This window comes from Falco peregrinus, chromosome 1 (genome assembly GCF_023634155.1).
Source record: "Falco peregrinus isolate bFalPer1 chromosome 1, bFalPer1.pri, whole genome shotgun sequence".
Taxonomy (NCBI): Eukaryota; Metazoa; Chordata; class Aves; order Falconiformes; family Falconidae; genus Falco; species Falco peregrinus.
In genome coordinates this window covers 52,843,295-52,863,489 of record NC_073721.1, presented here as the reverse complement: position 1 = coordinate 52,863,489, position 20,195 = coordinate 52,843,295, and the positions used below count along the sequence as shown (strand labels likewise).

Sequence of the window (20,195 nt, the reverse complement as noted above, 5' to 3'; positions counted from 1 at the left end):
AGGAGACCCTGCCACTGCCCTTGCTGTGTCTCTCTGTGGCAGAAAGAAGGGCACCCACCGAGCAGCCTTAACTACTGTTCCACACCATGAAAAATATTAACTCAGCGCCCAGCAATCACAGTCCCCTGGTTTTGCTGCCTGAGAGAACAGCAGTGCCATCCCCAGTATGCAGAGAACGTGCTTTCAGTCTGCAAAAACAAAGGAAGAACTGCACACTGAAAGAAAATCCTGCTTTGTTTACAGGTTGCTTTTATTTACAAATATACTGAAGTGTAATCTCTCTCTTTTTTTTTCTTTTTCTGTTTTTGTTTTAGAGTGTGTGTGTGTGTGTGTGCACGTGCACGTATGTGCACATGGGAGGGAGCATAATGTATGAGAAACTCATGTATCTTAGCTGCCAGGCAATGGTGGCAGGAAAAAAAAATGCAGTGAAATGAAATTTTAAAACACTAATAAATAATTTAACAATGACAAGTAATTAAATTAAAAAAAAATATCCGATCTACATACATTATGGTGGTTTGTTATCAACAGAGGGAAAGGAGCAGAGAATCTACGCTGAAAGGCAGCTGGTTAAGTATGAGAGAGCATAGTCATATTTTTTACAAGTTAAATTGTAACAGACAGCTACAAAATACTACATTTCGATAACATAAATACAGAATATATAAATATACAAGTAATACAGCCATACACAGCTAAAAAATAGGGTGTTCACTTAAAAACAGAGTTCCCAATGCAAAGTATCTGGCAGTCCCTTCACAGTCACTGCTGCGCAGAAACGGGGTGTGCAGAACCACAGGGACCCGGGCTGCATCCTTGAGTAGGGCAAATAGTTGTCAGTTTATTCAGATAGGCCTCAAACAAGCAAGACCATACTTAAATCCCACCAAAGCCAAAGGACTTCAGGTACCTGCCGAGGGGTAAGCAAGTGCCCCAGTAACCCCCTAACCAGAGAGAACAGATGCCTGAAGCCCTGGCCACGCTGCTGTGGGTGCAGAAGCTGGCTGTCCCGTGCCACTGGCGCGAGGAGGGTGGGCTGGAGAGGGACCCATACATACTGGGAGTGTCTGTTCTTCAGAAATGCATGACGTGGTTTGGACATGGGATTGTGTAAAGCACTATCCTGAGCACTTGAGACTTTGGGTACTGTGGCTCCAGCTCCCATGGCTTTGATGTGCTTCAGTAGCCTCTCTGTCCTTTCACTGCTGTGACCAAGCTTCAGGCTTGTAAGAACCCTTCCCTTCCTCCTGGATTCTGCTGTTAATTTCTAGTGACTTTTGGGGACAACCAGAATTATTATGACACTGTTCAAAGAGGTGCTCTCACAAACCCCAGCTTGCAGCATCCCTAAGCAGCATCACAGAGCCTGGTTCCCCAGGGCACCTGGGTCAGTGGCTTGGGATATACTTCTGATCCTTAAGGAAACTGGAAGGGAGTCCTGAGCACAGTAGGAAGAGGTAAGTGGGTTCACATCATCCCTGGAAGGTTTGCTGGCATGAAGGACCTTCCCCATGCCATGATGGCAGAGTGAGGTGGCTGAGTTGCTGCTGACAGAGCAGCAATGACCCTTCAAAGGACCTGGTAATTCTCATCCAACTTCTGCAGGGTGGGCCTGAAAAATCCACTCAGCAGCCATCGTGAGACTAACATGAGTCACATCTCAGGCACGGTTAGCAGCAACTGAGCCAAGTGATCTGGATGTTTTTGATGACAGAGTTTAAAGAAGAAAAGGAGATAAAAATGCCTAGGATGGTGTTTCAGTCTTAGTGATTGCAACGACCACACTTTACTTACAGCAACATAATTGTTGTCCGTGTTGTGACTGTGAAAAATATTTACCACTAGCCCCTCAATGCTTATGACACAGGGTTTAATCCGTAGTGCTGTGGTAAACGGGGGGCTGAGAACAACAGTGCACGGTACGAATTGTCCCCTCGACAGTCAGCCATGCAATGGAAACATGCTGCTGCCCAGCTGAGAGCCTGGCAGTGGGATCAAGGACCACACTGCTCCGTAACCATTTCTGAGTGCCCTACGTGCCCCCATTATGGATCCGGTAACCGCACAATAAAGACTTCTGAGGAAGCTGGCACTTAGCATATTCATTCTGATCTCACAATCATCTTTTTTAAACATTATTGAGCAAACACTGAAACCTAATCAATCGTCTTTTACTTAACTGCATCTTATCACCACTTCAGTTTAACATATATTTCTTTCTTAGCCAAAAAAACCATGATTGAAACACCATGAAGAGCTCACTTGATGCATTTATATTAGTGAGGGGTTAATTTCCTAGGGAAAATGATCACCGTAAGGTGCATGTAATAAACTGCTGTCATGACCTCTAGCCTTCAAGCTCCCATATGTGCAATCATTGTTTGTGGTTTCCGTGGAAGTGCCAGACGCTAAGAATTTTTGGCAAGAGTTTATCAATTTGACTCAGTGTAAGATATTACTGGGATATGGCCCATTAAACATTTTACTTTCACCTGATCGGTGACATTCCCTTGACAATAGGAGAGTAAAGCAGAAATCAAAAAGGTCAGAGGTTGCTATATAATCCTTTACTGCAGGTCCCAGGTTAAACCCACAATGATCACACTCCAGTAGGGCAATTCATTCCACAAAAAAAAGTGACATTTATTTTGCTTTAATGAACTTTGGCCTTTGCCAGATATAATGGGTCCACTGGAAATCATTGGCTATGCATTCCTTCCCTTGACCAGCAGCAACCCACAGTGGCATGGGAAACGTTACACATGCCAGAGGGCTTGGCTGTGTCGTGCACGTGGCACCAGAGATGGTGGAATATGGGGGAACAAACAGCTAAGGCATCATCATACAACACACCAAGGAGAGAGGAGATGGTATGTACAAGCAGCGAAAGGAAAAAAAAGAAAAAACAACGGTGGCAAACAGTCATCAAAAAATCAGCAAAAGATTATGGTTACTTCAGCTATAAAATGGGACATCTGGTTCTTTCCTTGGAAATGGATTGGTTTTTTCAACATCCAGCTCAGAAGCAGAGGTAGAGTTGGGACAAGGCAGTTCTCCAAACTGTACGTCACATTATGGTTCCCTTAGAAATCCCTGTAAACACTAAAAATGCCATTTTGATCCTGCCAGTAATGAGGGATGAAGCAAGGTCGTGCCTATGTGTAGAGTCTATAAACTCGGTATGTCTGAGATGGTGAAGATACTTTTCTATGACTCTAAAGTAAAGGAAAACTTGATGAATCTGTTGAGATCAGTGGTGACAAATGTTTATAATGTGCCATATGAAATCTGCTTGCCTTCTGCCCTGCAAGCAGTGAGGATCACCTGAGTTCTTTATAGATGGTTGCTATCGTGTAGAGAAAGGAAATTGTTATTTATTTTGATACACAAGGAAAGGGAAAAATAATTGAAGGGGGTGAGTAAGAAAAAATTCTTCCAATTTTAAAACATATCCAGAGGTTCACAACCTTCAACTGAAAATCCACATCCCTGTCAGAAAGCGAGAGAATGGTTGCTAGCAAAAGCATATGGGTGCGACAGACCTGTCTCCCTGGGCATGGCAGCTGCAGTTTGGGCTGTCACGGTGGAGGGAGAAGATGGAAACCTGCAGGGAGGGGAGCGATTGCCCTGGCATCGGTCCCTTTGCTCACCAAGGGCTGTGTGTGTGGCAGACAGTGGGTCTGCCACCCTGCAGCAGGAGGAAGGATTTGCCTTGGGTCTGCACTTTGCTGTCTGCACTGCACACACATAGTCTTCGCCCCTGGTGCTTTCCTCAGCTCCACAGAGTGAAAATGCACGCACTTATCTTGCAGATAAAAACTGCTTTCTCAAGAAACCTCTAACAAGCTTGGTCCATGATTTCACACTGGGAGGAATGTGACTGTAATTTTTCCCTTGGACCTATCATCTGACTCTTGCCATCCACCCCTCTGGGACACAAGGAGGACTTTCCCCATCAGCGAAGGGGTGGGTGGCTGTCCGGGGGCTCCCCAGCAGGACCCCCGCTCTGCTGAGGTGAGGCTGCTCTCTCCTCAGGGGCCCTGCTCTGGCTTCTCCACCCAGGACAGGAGTCCCAGAGCATCCCACGCTCCCGCAGAAGGTGCCGAGCCCCACGGGAGACTCTGCAGCACTGGCCTGGTACCAGTCCTCAGCCTGGAGGAGTTGGATTAATCAACACTTTGGATTTGTTTTCGGCTATTATGGTCAATATATTAAAAGGTATTTATTTGAGAAAGTGCCTATCCTGCCAATCTTTCCCCATGAGCTCTATTTTGAACACACCCTATAATTACTGATATTACCCTGGCAAATTTTCCCCATGAAGTTTTCTCCACTGAAAGCCATGACCGTACTTGTCTGCCTCTCCACATTATAATTATCACCAGGCAATATTTATAACTATACTATTATTATTTATGATACTTTTTGCCCTACGAAAACCTATATGACACATGCTCAAACTTCAGCATCTGAGACATTCAGACTTCAGCTGGGACATTCCCTTCAATTTGTGTACTTGTTCTTCTTATGTGTGCACTAATAGGTTCATTTTAGAGTATTTCTTGTAAATACAGGAGTCCTGTCAGTGCAAAACCTGCAGGACTTGGGTTAGACTCCAGCTCAACATACCTAAACCTCCCATTGTGTCTCTTTCATACTTTTTTTCCCCGGGTCAGTGCACATTTCAGGACTTCTGATGGTTCAGGCTAGAATTCTGTATCATAGATTCTTGCTGAAGCAAGATAATTAACTAAAGGAGTGCTTAATTATTCCAGATGGACAATGGAGCATAGCACATTTATGCCTCGTGCAAAACATAAACAGACCAGAATGAACTACACATGTTTGCCAATCATGGTCTAGACTTGAAATTTGGCACTGCAGTACTTACAAACAAATGTAATTGTTTTATTCTCACACTTCAAAAAAAAAAAGAATTAAATAAAACTCTGCCTTGTAAGCACCTTTAGTTTTAATTATTTAAGATCAATACTAACCTAAATGCCTCTGTCCCTAACATGCATCTCCTCTCCAGGGTCATAGACCTTTCTTATTACGAAATCACTGGCTTTCTCCACAAATATTACTGTTAACCAGTTTCCTCAGTATCATATGCATAAGGGCTATAAACTAATGAGCAGATCTAGGTTATGTAGAAAAAGTGTAGAAAGAAACAAATGTTGAACGTCACATTTACATTAACTTCTCACAGTTCAAATGGCAATTTATCCACAACATAGTATGAATCATGCAGTAAGAAAAGGGAGGAATCTCCAGTTTCTTTGATTTATTTGTCATATGGTCGACTGATGTCAGTATCAGTGGCTTTAAAAAAAAAAAAAAAAGTTTAAACATCCAAAAGAAAGGAAGAGAGAAAGGAGGAAAAGGTCTAGCTTTCCGCAAAATCCATTTCCTTTACAACCATGAGCTCAAACCAAACCAAACCAAAGGCTGCTGACGAGCAGGGTCTTCTGTTCCTTCCGTGCTTGTCTCGTGGTCTGGTGCAAGCTGGGAATCAAGGGTATGGGACTGGTGGATGTGTTTTGTTTACATATATATATGTATGTATGTAGGTAGGCATTAATATATATATACATACATACACATATATGCACACAGATACAGTCTTCCTAAAAATGCTCTTTGCAGTCCAGAGGCAGCAGGAGTCACTGTGAAGGAAGAGCTGGGCAACATATGGCTGTAGAGTCTGCACTGGAAAAAGTCACTGGCTAAATATACGCCGGCTGTTTGTTTTCTTTTATTTTCATGAGGCGAAATACGAGCTCTGCATAGAGTACAGCCTGTCAATGGGGTTTCCTACTCTAGCCTGCATGGAGTTAACTTCAGAAGAGGCAAGAAAACAGTCGCTCAAGCTAGTTAAAGAGGTATCACTGTCGATATCATGAAAAATGGAGTCGTTTCCTGCAAATGAAACGTATACGTTAAGCTGGATTCTGTGCAGCCAGAGGAGGACATAGTACACACGGATGCCTACGTGTTGCACACTGCAGCAAAAGGGAACCCTCCTGGGTTTGGTTTTACATGTTAACATAATTTCACTCTAAGGGTCCAACCTACACTAAGAGGAAGGCTAGCAACATATCTGCAGAGTTCAGCTGGCAGCAGTGCCACTCAGATCTGCCAGGATTTAATTTCTACATCAGTCAGCGGCACAGGAAAAAAAAAAAAAGAGTCTGGGCTGATGACAGGAGCAAACGGTGCCAGGGAGGAACAGGCCCCCGGCTCTCTGTGAGCTGGGATCCGGCAGCAGTGGGGGCACCAGGGCTGCTGAGGAAGGTGGGACCAGACATGGGGTGCCCGCAACAGGAAGAAACTGTCTGAGCACCATAACCAGCAGTGGTCTTCATTTACTCACAAGGTAAGAGAATGCAACCAGACCCAGGAGGAGACCCAGCCCACCTGGCCTCAAGTGAGCTATAGTTGTATACATGCTTTCATTTCAGAAAACTCCACTCTTTTGGGGCTGGTTTGGAACAGCACCTTTTATTTCCCTTAGCAACTAAGATTTCAGCTTACTTCAACTCTTAAGGTACCAGAAAGTGCTCAAGTCCTGTGATTACTAAGAAAGCGTTAGTCTGGCTCTTTTTCCTCATGTACTCATCTGAAATGGCTTTGAGCTACCTCCTGCACTCACTTCGGAGCACAGAACCTGCCTCTCGAGGACATTTGCTTAGAAAGCCAAGGAAATTGTTAGCAACAAAATCACAAGCCATCTAATGCTCACTGGGCCTTCAGATGTCCTCAGCTCCTTACAGGATTTACCAAATTGCCTAGTGTGTACTGTGGACTTGTCTCAGTGGGAAAAGTAATAACATGGACCCAAAGCAGATTCCTTGTTGGCCTGTGCATGCTGTGCTTGTGAAGTGATATGCACATGGACCTCTACAATGAAGTAGAAGCAAGTCTGGTTCTGGTCAGCAGAAACGAGTCTGATGTAACAGGCCCTTGTGGGCTACAGCAAGGCCAATAATCACAGTCTGAGAAATCCTCTTAAATTTTATTTAAATGCCACACTGCAATTGTCCAGAATCAACTATTAGGCATTTAATGCTTGTGATGCATTTGGTGTACCTATCCACTTGATGGTGTGTGGTCAGGGAATCATGAAAGCAAACCATCATCTTGATTTTGGGCAAAGAATAAAATTATGCAGGAGAAATGTCCTGTGGTGACACATTTCTTAGTAGCTCAAGAACTGTTCTTTAACAAATCCATGCATCCAATCTAAGGGATCTTAGAGGGGCGCTTATTCATTTTGAAATTAATAGATTACTTCTTTATTGAAGGCACTTTTTCCCCCCCAAAGCTTCTAAGAAAAAGGAAAAATTTGTGAGGGAGCTAGAATTTGGTACTGTTTATTTTTCAGTGTCTTGAATAGTGGTTTAAAAAAGCGGAGCTGGAGAGGTGATGTTGCTTGGTTTGTCATTTATCAGAATTACACTGTGAAATAGTTCTGAAGGGTGTCGAGAGCCCAGGATGAGCTCTCTTCTACCCCCTTATGTGTACATGAAAATAAACACACAAAACTGGCTGGTACAAATCCCAGAAAAAAGGAATTACAAAAGCAAGTAACTCTACTGAACCTGTGGTGTGTGAACCAGCATACGAACCCTGCTATTTCTGATGCGGCAGAATGATGCATGCCTTACCATAAGGGTTCATGTGGTCGCCTGGCATTTGTGGAGGGGTAAGACCCTGCTGAAATGGGTCTGTGCCATAACTGCTTTGATCCATTGCTACAATCTGCTGCTGTGGTGGTGCAAGTGGTGTGTAAGATGTCATCATCCCTTCCATTCGGTTGGACATTACTTCTGCAAAGCAAACAGGAGGGCACAGTCACTGCTGAGGAACAAAGAGGCAGCAGAGAATAACACCAGCGGCAACACTGAACCCAAGGGCAGAGTGAACACAGCTGGGTGTGTCCTGTCATTCAAAGGAGCCTTCCAAATTTTGTTGAAAGTACAACCCTGAGCGGTGAGTTGAAAGACTTGTAGTTTCTGAATATATCATTTCTGGAGCTCCTGGGTGCTGGAGCGTACCCTCCCGAAGTCTGTCCTGTGCGTGACATAGACCTTATACTCTCTAACTTATGTTGGTACCAGTTTTTCTGGTTCTGTGTAAAGAGGAGGATCTGAGGCTGCAAAGCTTTGGGACACGGAGAACCTCAAAAGCATCCACGGAGCAGCAGGGCCAGCCCTGCTCCTGCCCCGGGGTCCGGCCAGCTGCTAGGGCACAGGAGGGGCTCCCTGTGCTGTGCTGCAGCAGCAATGCTGACACCCTTGCAAGCAGCCTGCAGATGCCCAGCTGAACACGGTCCCCCTTCCTTCAGGAGAAAAAAAAGCCAGAAGATCTACCTGGAGTGAGCCTCCTGGAGATCTCCTCCACTGAAAGCACCTCTGTACTGCACATTTCTTGTAGAAAGGAGGTAACAGCTTCTGTGTAAGCACTGCCAGGGTCTGGCCCCGTGGGAAGCTCTGGGATAACCTGGGGTGGGCACTCAGACACAGCACCTCTGTGTGTTTCTACTGATGATGGCACATTATCCACAGACTTGGTGCATGCCCTGCATGGCTGTTCTTAAGACATGATGTGGGAATGGCACTTCAAGAAACCTTGCAGATTCTTTTCCACTTGCTTTGCCTTCATCACAAATCCCCTACCTTGCCCTAGTCGTTGCGAGTTTTGTTGCTCCTGCTGCTGCTGATGCCTTCGTGCTAGTTTTTTCATCTGAATAAAAGAGGAAGAACAGAACAATCTCATGGCTCTGAATGCAACCATTTTGTTGCCTTACAAAACTCTCTGCAAACATCAAATTGATCAATACAAACCATTTATATTCATGCACACACCACTGTGGGTTCAGTTTCATTTCTAAGCTTTAACATTTCAGTTTCCAGTTCATGTCTGCATGCAACATTTACTCCCAGCCTCATGTCACTTTGAGCGCATGAACTTTATGTCTGTGTTTGAAAGTTGCCTTTCTTGTATGGATGTAGACAGCAGTGCATGCAAAATATGTACAGTTCAGTCCTTGGGATCTCTGGGGCATGTACTACATCTGCGGTGGGGGAATCTGTGCTGGAGGACAATTTGCATTTTACTTTTGAGAACTTGACAAACAACCTACCTTTGCTCTTTGGTTTTGAAACCAGACCTGGACAACTCGCACACTGAGTCCTGTTTCAGCTGCTAGTGTTTCTCTGACCTACAGGAGGAAAAGTTTAATGATGTGATTTTTTATATTTTTTAAAAAACTAATCAATTATGTTAAGAGAAATATGCCTGTATTTACAATGGTAACTGCCTGTACAGGATTACATTTAAAAATTCCTCGTATTTTTGCTTGTTCAAGTTCTGTCCTTCATGTCACTATGTTTTGTGAGTACTGAACAAATAGCTGTGTAAAAAGACGCAGAGTCATTTCGTGATTTTTATTTTACCCATAAAACAGTTCTGTGCAAAAAGATACAAATTTGGCTGTGAATATTTTTCATATTGTTGAGGTACAATGTCATACTTTAGAAGGGCAAAAAGACACATTGCACTGTCCCAAAAGACATACTTTGTACGTCAGCAGGAAAATGTCACTTCTTGTAAAAATGACAGCTTTCAGGATGCAACTCCATTTTTTCCCAATCAAACTTAGGGAAACAGTTACCTTGGTTGCTTTTTGCAAAGATTTCATTTTCACCAGCTTTGTCAGCGAAGCACACGTTATACATTTCCCTACATGCTATAAACAAGATCCATAGCAGGGTTAGGTTTCATAAAAAGGCAAGACTGGAAGGACAAGTAGTGGGACCAAAGCTGAGCAGCCATCTCACTGGATAGTGACTCCCTCTGCGGTGGGAAGGAGGAGGGCGAAAGTCACTTGTTTACCCGGGCTCTGATAGTCAAGGCCTATTTCATGTCATACAAGAACCAGGTATTGTTCAGCAGGAATCAGTCACAGAGCTGCTCTGCATACTGCGGGTGAATATCTAGAAATAACAGTGAGGAGGTTGGTCCTCAGCTGCTGATGGCTGCAGGCGGAGACAGTATTTGGGTGAGCATCGCCATATGCTGGCCTGGGCTTGGTATTCACCCCAAGGCACCTGCTGCTGTCCTGGGAAGTGGCAGGGGGCTGTCTGGAGCTGTGGCCTGACCTTGTCACCCCCACAGCCTGGCATCAGAGCTGACTTCAGGTCCCTAGCAAAGCACATACCTTCCTACAGGGCTTGGAAGACACTTCAAAGGATGCTTTGAATGCTCGTCTCTGCTGCGTAGTAAGTATTGTCCTTGGTCGTTTAGGTCGTCTTGGATCCTTCCCATCATCACTTCCTTTTCCTTGGGTTACTTGTCCTTTGGTGGGCTTAACATCTCCATCTTCATCATCACTTTTAACTGGTGAAAAATAAACAGGATATAAAATTGTGCTTGTTCCACCAAAGTAACAGGGTGTTTGAGAACTGCTCTTCAGCTGCCAAACTAGTCAACAGGTTCAGCTATTATCCCTGTTTATTTGAACACGTAAAGCAACTGCGGGCAGGAAGAGACTATCTCAGATTTGTGTGCACTGTCTACATCAAATGCCACAAAAGCATAAAAATATGTTTTTTAATTGAGGGCATGGGACTGATCAGTCCATGAAGCCCAATGCTTCAATATTTCTAGGAATCAGGCACAGAGACTTTGCGCCCTTCTGGCATTGCTTGGTCCCCTGCATGCTCCCCTGCTGCAACCACACCAACTGATACATACCTTTCCCAGAGCCACATCCTCTCCTGAAGCATTAGTTGCAGACCTGTACTGCTGCCCGCACGGCTATAGCAGTGTAAATGCAAGTGTCACACAAATATCTCAAAATCTGTTTAGCTAAATATAGTGTAGATTCCAGTTATTGTTCTGAGTATTTTGAAGCTCTAGAGATGATATCAAATGTAATCTTTGCCATCTCATTTCTGTATTGCACAGAAAATATCAGCATTCTTTCTCTATGTGTTCCAATGTGTCTATATGTGCATGCACAAATTTCTTTCTTGGTAAATACATACAAGTATATATGTGCTTGTGTAGACCAAATAGACTATTTCTATTTTCTATAGTTAAATCCTGAATATTTGTACAATCAGGTGCTGTTACCAGTGTTACTATATCGTACTGGGAAATCTCAATTGCAGTGGCAAAGGCTGAAGAGTAAGCACAAATTTTGTTGGGAAAAACAAAACTTTGCAACTCAGCATATTTTATTTCAACAGACTACTGATTTTTCTTCCAGAAAACATTAATACACTATTATAAGGACTTCAACATGAAGAAACACACTTCAGTTTTTATGTACTCAAAGATTACGTTTGGGGAATTAACAAATTAGACTTTAATTCATTTTAGGGTCTGATTATTATGCACCTAGCAATCTAATCACCTTTTACTTTAATAAGCATCTTTGGCCTGATGATTAAAGAGAAGTTCAGTCATTTTAATAACCATGACATTATTAACTTTCCAGCATGCCATTTCTAAGGAAAGGTTTGTGAGGATTAATATTGCTCATTGGAGAGTTACTTTTGTGTCCAGTGGATAAACAATTGATTGGAGAAGGACACACTCTGTGCCAGGCCTATGTGAAAGCATTTGCTCTCACCCAGGCATCTGGGAGATCTGTGTTGTCGATGTATTTGACAATGGGAGACAAAACATCCCATTTAATTTGTCAGCTTGTTTTTCAGGTTTGGGTTTGGCTAACAGAGAATAAGGAGGAAGAAAAAGCATCTCCAGGAGTAAGAAACTATCTCTTGTGCTAAGAGAAAATGGAACTGAAACCAAGGTTGTTTTGTGCCACTGTGGCAGCTTACTGCTGATTACAAAATAGAAAATTTGGTCCTGCAGGACAGCCTACCCCTGCCCAAAGCACATCTCCAGCACAGGCGCTGGCAAACAGCAGCCACCAGTGCCTGTGCGGCAAGCGAGGAAGGCAGGGGAGGAGGATGCCTGTGCCCATCGCTGTGGCATGGGAACAGCCCTGCACACAGCTCTTCAGAGGGAGTTTGTCTGGACACAGGCAGGCAGGCAGCAGGATGCTGAAGCTGGTGATGAGAATGACATGCCGAAGGGCAAGTGGGAAACCCGTGTGCCCTGGGCAAATTCGCAAAGAGCCCAAAGCCTGTGACACAAGATTTATAGAGCAGAGCACTCAAGGTCCTGCAAATACAGTATGGCAATAAATAACACGCCGCTCAAAAAGAGCCCCCGGTCCCACCTGTCCTGTCGAGCCAGCAGTGACCTTTGTCTTGCAGCATTCCTGACATGAAAATATAGATTTCAGCAATGTGGAGAATATGGCTCTCAGATCAGAGATTAAGGTTAATTACTGCTCCTAGATAAACCGGAATAATGCATTTTCCCATAAACCAGAGGCAGACATTCATGTCATTTGTACACTTAATGGAATGGTAATTGTTGATCTTTCTTAGACATTTTCTTGGGAAACCAGCATGCAATTACGATGGCTGGCAGCAGTTTGTGTACACACTGTCTCTAGTCTTGGGATGAGCCAGGGCACATGGGCAGCAGGAGGTTTTCAGTCTCCTTGAGTGTATATGGCACAGGAAGGAGGCACTCCATCTCTCCTGGAACTGCCTGTGAGCCTGAAAGCCAATCCTCGCTGTAACCAACGCTAGATCCCCTGGGTTTTGAACTGGAGCACCCAAATGCAGTGTATGAACTGTTTGTCCAGTGCAGCACCGTGTTCCCAGCCCTGGACCAACAGCAAGTGGATTTTACTTACTCTCTTCTAAAACCTTCCCTAGGAAATGTGTGGAGGACAGGAAGCATTTGTCTCCCCACCACCATGAAGATTTCAGGGAAGACACCCACCAGCTGCTATCAAGGGTGAGAGCTCCACTGTCTTCTTTAGGAGAAGGCAAAAGCTCTGGCCACAGTATGGTGACCCTCTGCCTTAACTCCCAGGCCAAGCGATGCAGACTCTTGCAATCACACTGTTCAAACCCCAGGTCCCTCTGAAGAGAGAATTCACACCGCAGATTAGTAGCAGTGCATTTTAGTAAAATATCGAGCCTGTTGTCCCTGGATCCTAAACAGTTTGCAATCATCAGGAACAGCACAGGACCTGAAGGGCACCCCTGAAGATCTGCAGTGGGTGAACTCTGCATGCCTCACTTCTGTACCATAGGTAGCACACAAGCCACAGTGCAGCTGTCACATAGATGATCTCCTAGGTTGACACCAGAATGGGGCTCAGACACAAAACAGCAGGTAGGCAACAGATATGATCAGAAACTAGAGCCTTAGTAGCACCCAAGAGACATACTGCCAGGGAGAAGTCGGGAAGGAAGTCAGGAGAGCCAAGCACTGTAGCTGGCTTGAAAGCACCCAGAGTCAGACTCCTCATTTAAGTTATTGCTTTTTATCTTTCTTTTTTTGTGAGCCCCCTTGCCTGCCTTAATTGCAGTGGATACACAGGCAGCCCTGCCGAGCGGGCAGCTGCCCTGGCTCCCTGCACTGCAGATGCTATTGCTGCAGCACAAACCCACTACTCTGTTACTTTCAGATTCTCCTCAGAACTTCTGTGTTGTATTTGTAGTTCTTCTTAACATTACCATTTGTGACTGGCAGAGAGAATACTCTTGAAAATCATATTACTACTATGCCCATTTTCCTAGCTCGGTGCTGAAAGTGTATGTGCAGAGCATCCACTGAAGATTTATTAAGTGGATGGAAAATGCCTATGGAAAACAGCACACTTTGAAGGAGGCCGCAGATAACTGAAGACACTCTGATGCATATTTTATGATCTTATGGGAAAATACTTTGATTCAAACAAAAAACTTTTGTCATTTACTAAGCTGCAAGTTAAGAAAGGGAGTAAAGTTAGGGAGGGCAGACATAAGTAGGGATTTTTTTAGCTGTGCCTGCTAATTTGCATGAGTGGCATGTGCATATAGATAAAATGGATGTGAAAGTGTATATACTTTTCTATAAGAAGACTCTACAAACCCTTGCAGCTTTTCCAGTTGGAGCAGGTGTGGGAAAAGCTCACCTGAGTCTGAGTCGTCTGGGCTGACCGAGCTCAACAAGTCTTTCTCTTTTTCATAGTCACTTTTGCAGAGCAACTGCCCTTCCTTAAGAACAAATTCATCCCCTTTCCTCAGCTGTCGTTCACAAACGCAGCAGCAGAAGCAGCTTAAGTGGTAAACACACTCCAGGGCTCTCATCACAAATTCTGTTGGGGCGATCTTTTCCATGCAGCCACTGCACTTAGCAGCAAACAGCCTGTAAGAGAGAGAGGCAGTAAAGTCAAAAGGAATGTCAGATCACACACTGCATGAATTTAAATACAGCAAATTCTTTAACTACAGATCAGCTTGTCTCATGCTTTTGCACACTGCGAGACTTGCATCCTTAGTGTTGGAAACATCCCAGGCATGCAATTTATTCAAATCTCAATCCCTTTGGTCTAGAGATTCCCAAATCACCTTTGCTGGATAAAAAAAGGCTAAGGTTAGTCCTTATCTCACTGTTTTGTTCCTCTTCAAAATGAGAAACAAAAAGGAGCTCTTGGAGTTTGGATAACTTGTTCAAAACCAAATTTATTTTAATTCACCTTTTAGAGGAAGGGCCAATTCATGCTTGGTTTTATACAGGCTCTCTGGTTCAGCACTTAAACCCTATTCTGAATAGATCTCATCACTTTCCATTTTTGGTATTGTCTCTGAGGAGTCTGATAAACGAACACAGAAACAAGCATGAAAACTTAGTGCTATTGCTGAGGAGAAGACGATGCACACACACGCAATCGCACACATGCAATTGATAAAGAGAGGAGTGAAACAACACGGCTTTTCTTTGGATGTTGAGTTATTCCAGAACAACCTGTCTCTGAAGGGAGTACTGTGCATTTTAAATGGTGTGAAACATCCTTTGGCAGAGATAGGCAGTGATACAATCTGCTAAATTACCACTATAATCATGGGTTCTAGAATACACACTGTATTCCAGACTAGTTCTTATTAAACCTTTATGAACCCCCTCTTTCATCCATCATTAATTTTCTAAGATAAAGTTAGAATGATTTAGATTAATTTTATTTTGCTTTTCTAATGGCGACTGGGAATCTCCCTAAGTGAGCTTTTAGGAAGAGGGCTGCTTCAAATAAAGATAAATAACTAAGTTAGGTCCCTGTATCACACAGTGGGCTTGGCGATTTGAAATTCAGTGTCTTTTATGGCAATACATCAAATAGCAAGGTGCATTAAGATTTACATTTCGGCAACGAAATTAACACAACTGCACCCATGTATTCACAGGAAAAAAAGGAGATTCTGCCTTTTGGGATGGGGTACGCTGATTATTTTTTTTCACCCTCAAAATTACCACCTTTTATAAAAAAGGCAATTATCTTCAATTTTAGAAGGCGCAGGCTGTGGTAGTTACTGATTCCTCCAAAGCCTCCATTTTGTCTGAGCTGAGAAGTACAGCAAAATGGCAGTCACTTGCTCCTCAGCAAAATGATGGAGTCACAGAATGGGCAGGAGGGAAAAGAAAATGTAAATACAGCATCCAAAGAAAGGCTGACTGCCCAAGAACTTGTGGGCTTTCCCCATCTGTACCTTTCGATCTAATAAAAGAGATCTACACTATTAACCCTGCTGGCTCGGTGTGTACCTTTGCACAAGGTCCCAGCGGTGCATCGTATAAGCCACGCAAGGTGGAGTGGTTCTTTTTGGGGTACATAATGAATTAGTCCTATTAAAGGGAAACTGATGCCACACAAGACCCCCAGGCACTGCTAGTGAACTTGGCCATCTGACTTCATACAGTCAGTTGGGTTTATCTGCAAGGTTTTTCTTACCATGCTGTAGCTAGCAAATTCCTAAGCAGGAAATATTTTTATCGATACAGAATAAGGGTTAAAACACAAAGGGGAAAAAAAAAAGCAAACAGATTTTAAGCACTTAAAAAAGTTGTTTCTATTTAGCTGCTTAAACGTATTTGACTCAGTTTAATTAAGCTGGTATCTTTTGTCTGAAGACTGTTGTTATGATGGAGCACACTTAAAGACTCCGAAGATAGCAAATCTGTGCGAAGGCATCCGGCTCCCCTAACTGGCACCGGCCCATGTGCACCACGGCGGCGGTTAACCCGTGTGCGCCTCAGCCAGACTCAGTCGCTAGCGATGCGGAGGGCCGGGACGGACCCGACGCGCGGTGCCAGCCCCAGGGGCGGCGGGTCGCCCGGCCCGACCGGGGGGAGCGACGGCCGCTCCCGCGCCGGCAGCCCCCGCGTCTCGCATCAGCGCTGCTGGGCCGAGAAATATTGAAAAAGAGTAACTTCGGAACGTGACACGGCCCGCCTGAAAGCCTGGCAACGCCGCGGCGATAACGGCAATCAAGCCCCGGCGCTGCGGCCGCGCTGCTGGCCAAAGCAGCGCCGAGCGATGGGCGCGCTTGGCCTGGAGGCTGCTCCGGGGGGGCCGCGGCGGGGCGCCGGCCCCCAGCCCCGCGCAGGCAGCATCCCGGCCCGGCCGGCGGGGGCTGCGGGGCTGCCTGCCCCCGGCAGAGCACACCCGTCCCGCCGCACCCCGCCGGCAGCGCCGCGGAACGGGCCGGGGGGCAGCGGGCAGGGCAGCCCCCGCGGAGGCGGCTGGCGCCGGGGGGCCGCTGCCCGCCAGAAGCGGGCCCGACGCTGCGGTGAGGGGCGCAACCCCGCAGGTATGGCCGGGACTGCCCGTCTCTGCCAGGCAAACCACACGATGTGCCGCCGTCAGTGAGCGTGCACGCCCCAGTGCAGTACGGTTTACACGTAATTTGAAGTAGGAAAGGCAATTCCGCCCCCCTCCCCCCCCCCCCCGGCCCTGTTTCTTCTAGCCGGGACGTAAAAGCAACCCGCTTTCTTCCCGGCCCCGTGCTGCGGCGTGTGTCGTTCACCTGGGTAGCACCTTCGCCTCGTACTGCCTTACTGAGCGTTTGAGCTCTTCTTCAAAATAAATGAGGGTTAACACATAAATAGAAAATATTTTGTGTTATTTATTGCCAATTCACCACTGCCAGAAAGACGGTGCTTTCACAGCAGTGTTTCTTTCCAAAAGCAGCCTTTTAGTTATAACAAATTACAATTGTCGTCAATGTAGCATTAACCCATTCAAATTAACATTAAATTGGCCTGACAATACTGCATGGACTTTGTATCTTTAATTTGTCCGTTGTCAACATAACAAATTTCCACGCTCTGCACTTGGGCACTCTCTGCATTATAACACGCACTTACTCAAATACACCCCCACCCACCCCACCCATACTGTTGGATTTAATTCTGAGATTATAAAATCATTATTAAATCTATCTTATAAAGTGTTTATAGGTATTTTTTCAGCTTCCAGAGAGTAACCCAAGGTTATGCACTTCTTTTGCACAAGGCAATCTCACAACAGGAAACTAATCTTGACAAATGACCAGACTTTGATATCTGTGATCTAAACCACTGCTCATTAGACCGTTCATTTTATAAACGAACGGTAATAAACCTGTTGAGAAGTGTGGGATAGCAGGAATACTTTACAGATCACCCCTTTACAGGTTTCAATCAAAGCCATAAATTTGAAGGGGAGCATGCAGATATTCTGTGCTGAGACAAAGGCTCTGTCCCACACCAACCACATTTGAAGCAATATTTCTTTTTCTTTCTATACATTTTACAAATAATTTGCATAACTCTGACTTTTTACCCCCATGGCTGATTATCTCCAGCTCTCTTAAGTTAATGTCAAACCTCAAAATCCTTGGACTTGTTAAAGTATGTGGAGAGTAGAAATCAAATGCCTTTATTAGAAGCCCCAGGAAATCTCCGACTCCTAAGCACAACGAAAACATTCCAAAGAAAATTGTTCAAAGAGGACAAAGGAGAAAAGCAGAACAAGAAAACCTTGTTTTGAATCAGTGATTGCAAGAGTTTTATAAATAAATTCTGTTGCCTGGACAATTCTGAAAGACAACTCAATAGGTTTAGGAGTTTTTAAGTGTGTTTGCCTCTATGCCTGAAACACTTGGGGGATTCAGCTGAGCTAAAGCTTGGAACAATGGCCTATCTGTCCATCTGAGTATTTGTAATAAATGCTGTGAAGCAATTTTACAGTACTATATCATCAAGAAATCTTCACCAGCTAAAACTGGGTGAACTGAAATTAATTTTGCATATATATTAGGGGCAATGAAAACGCTGAGACATGTGGTCCTGTCCTTAAACGGTAGATGAAAATGTTCACCAGCGGAAGAGGCCATAAAGATTTTATTTGTTAGGATATCCCTGTGAAGTCAGGCTGAATCAGTAATCCTTAGAAACAACCACAGTTACATGATCCATTGTGCCTTCCTGCATGGGCACAACCATCTGGTGTTTAATACGTTCTACTGATTTATTATCTCTTGCGTAGTTATCTTGCAGTAAGTTTGACCCTGCTACACTCCTGAGAATCACGGTTCTGCTGTTTACTCTTCTGATGTCCTGACAACCCACCCTTTACCTTTCTCTTGCTCACCCAGGTCCTTCATTTCCTCCTGTCTGTGGGCAAATAGATTTTAATTGTTTTATTATAACTAATTTAATCTGTGCTGAGAGATCTCCATGTGCAGTGCAAAATTTGCTGTTCATATTAAGTGTGGTTCAAGAGGTTTGTTATACAGGACAGAGGTATAAAAATAGACTAATTCAGTCAGGTTGTTTATTTACTGGACTTTTGCCATGAAGCAGTAAATAGGAAGTTATTAAGCCATGTTTGATGTATGCAAGAGGACAGATGCTGCTGTCTACCTATCAGAGATGTTAAATCATTTTCCTTTCTGCGTTACTCTGACTTTATGCGTTGCAAGAAACCACAGCAGATACCTGGCTTTTCTTTATTTAATAAATATGCAAAGATGGTGGTCACAAGCTTTTGAAAATATTGCAGCTATAGTCTCTAGCTCTGATGCTTTTCTTCCTGATAACAGCCTGTATATGACATCCCTATTGTGCCTCTATAGCCAACTGGGAGTTTGCTTCGCACTCGTATAGTAAGAAATATGTTAGAGCTGAAGTAAAATATATTATGCTTTTCACACAACTGAGTTTTATTAAGAGAAGAAATTAGAATACTAATGAATGTCATCTGTTACTTGTTCTTTGAGAGGAATTTTGATACTTCTGTCTTCTTTAGATTACATGGAATGGGGAAAACACTATGCACGGGTTTTCCGGCACAGGACTTGAATGTTTTTGTAGCATCTTACAGCTCGTGGGTGCTTATAAAAAAGAAAAAAACTGTTGCTTGGTTACACTGAATTCTGAACATTCAAAACATCTCAAATCCATTAAAGCAAAACAGAACTATTATAATTTTATGATTTTTTTAAAAAAGAAACCCTAAAAAAGAAACAATCCATTTTAATCCATTTTAAATATTTTCCCTGCAGAAAAAATAGTCACATAGTTTATTAAAGCCAATTTCATAGCTGAAACTTCAGTAAAAGAAAGCTAATTCCCTTTCACTGAGTAGCAATAAAACATGCGCAAAAATTAAAAGTCTCTAGGAAAAAAAAAGTAATATTTAGAGAGAAACTAAAACAAAGAAACCTTTTTCTTCTTCAGGGAGAACCGAAGAAAATATTTATTAACCCTCTATCCACAGGTGCTGCAGTAAGAGGTGGAAGCTTGCGTTTAAAACCATGTTTCACAATGTGCCTTTGGATTTACAGATTAAAACGTAGCATATCGGGGTGCTGAGGTACTTTTTGTTCCTGTGAACATTTTACCTGTATTTTCATGAGAAGTGCTGTACTGCTTTGCAAAGGCAACCTAATGGATAGAATAATGATAGAGATCACGTGTTATCCCATGCTAAGCGAAATCTTGCTCTGAAGCTGGTGGGAGATTGGCCATGGACATCGTCAGTGCCACAAGCTCATGTCCACCAAAGATGAACCCACCAGACATGGGCCCAGGCAGCATCACAGGGTGGCCACACCCTGATGGGCTTGTGTCACAACCATCTCCACAAAAACATTACCCTTTGATTTCCTTCCTGCTGGAATAAGAGCAAAAAGATGCACTTGCCTCGACAGGAGCTGGATTTCATTCATTTTTAGACTCAGCTTCCCATTAGCAGTGGGGACAGTGGCACTGTGCCTCCCTCCGTGCCA

At 44.0% G+C, this 20,195-nt stretch overlaps 1 protein-coding gene across 1 annotated transcript in view; it reads right to left on the bottom strand.

The window, feature by feature from the left end:
* Positions 1 to 277: 277 nt before the first annotated feature.
* The window catches only part of LMX1B (LIM homeobox transcription factor 1 beta), a 107,797-nt gene continuing 87,879 nt past the window's right edge, over positions 278 to 20,195 (bottom strand). Inside the window, 6 exon segments of the mRNA XM_005231406.3 lie at positions 278 to 5,925; positions 7,674 to 7,835; positions 8,685 to 8,751; positions 9,152 to 9,229; positions 10,229 to 10,407; positions 14,063 to 14,295. Coding sequence (XP_005231463.1) covers positions 5,768 to 5,925; positions 7,674 to 7,835; positions 8,685 to 8,751; positions 9,152 to 9,229; positions 10,229 to 10,407; positions 14,063 to 14,295 — 877 coding nt within the window. The 3' untranslated portion in view covers positions 278 to 5,767.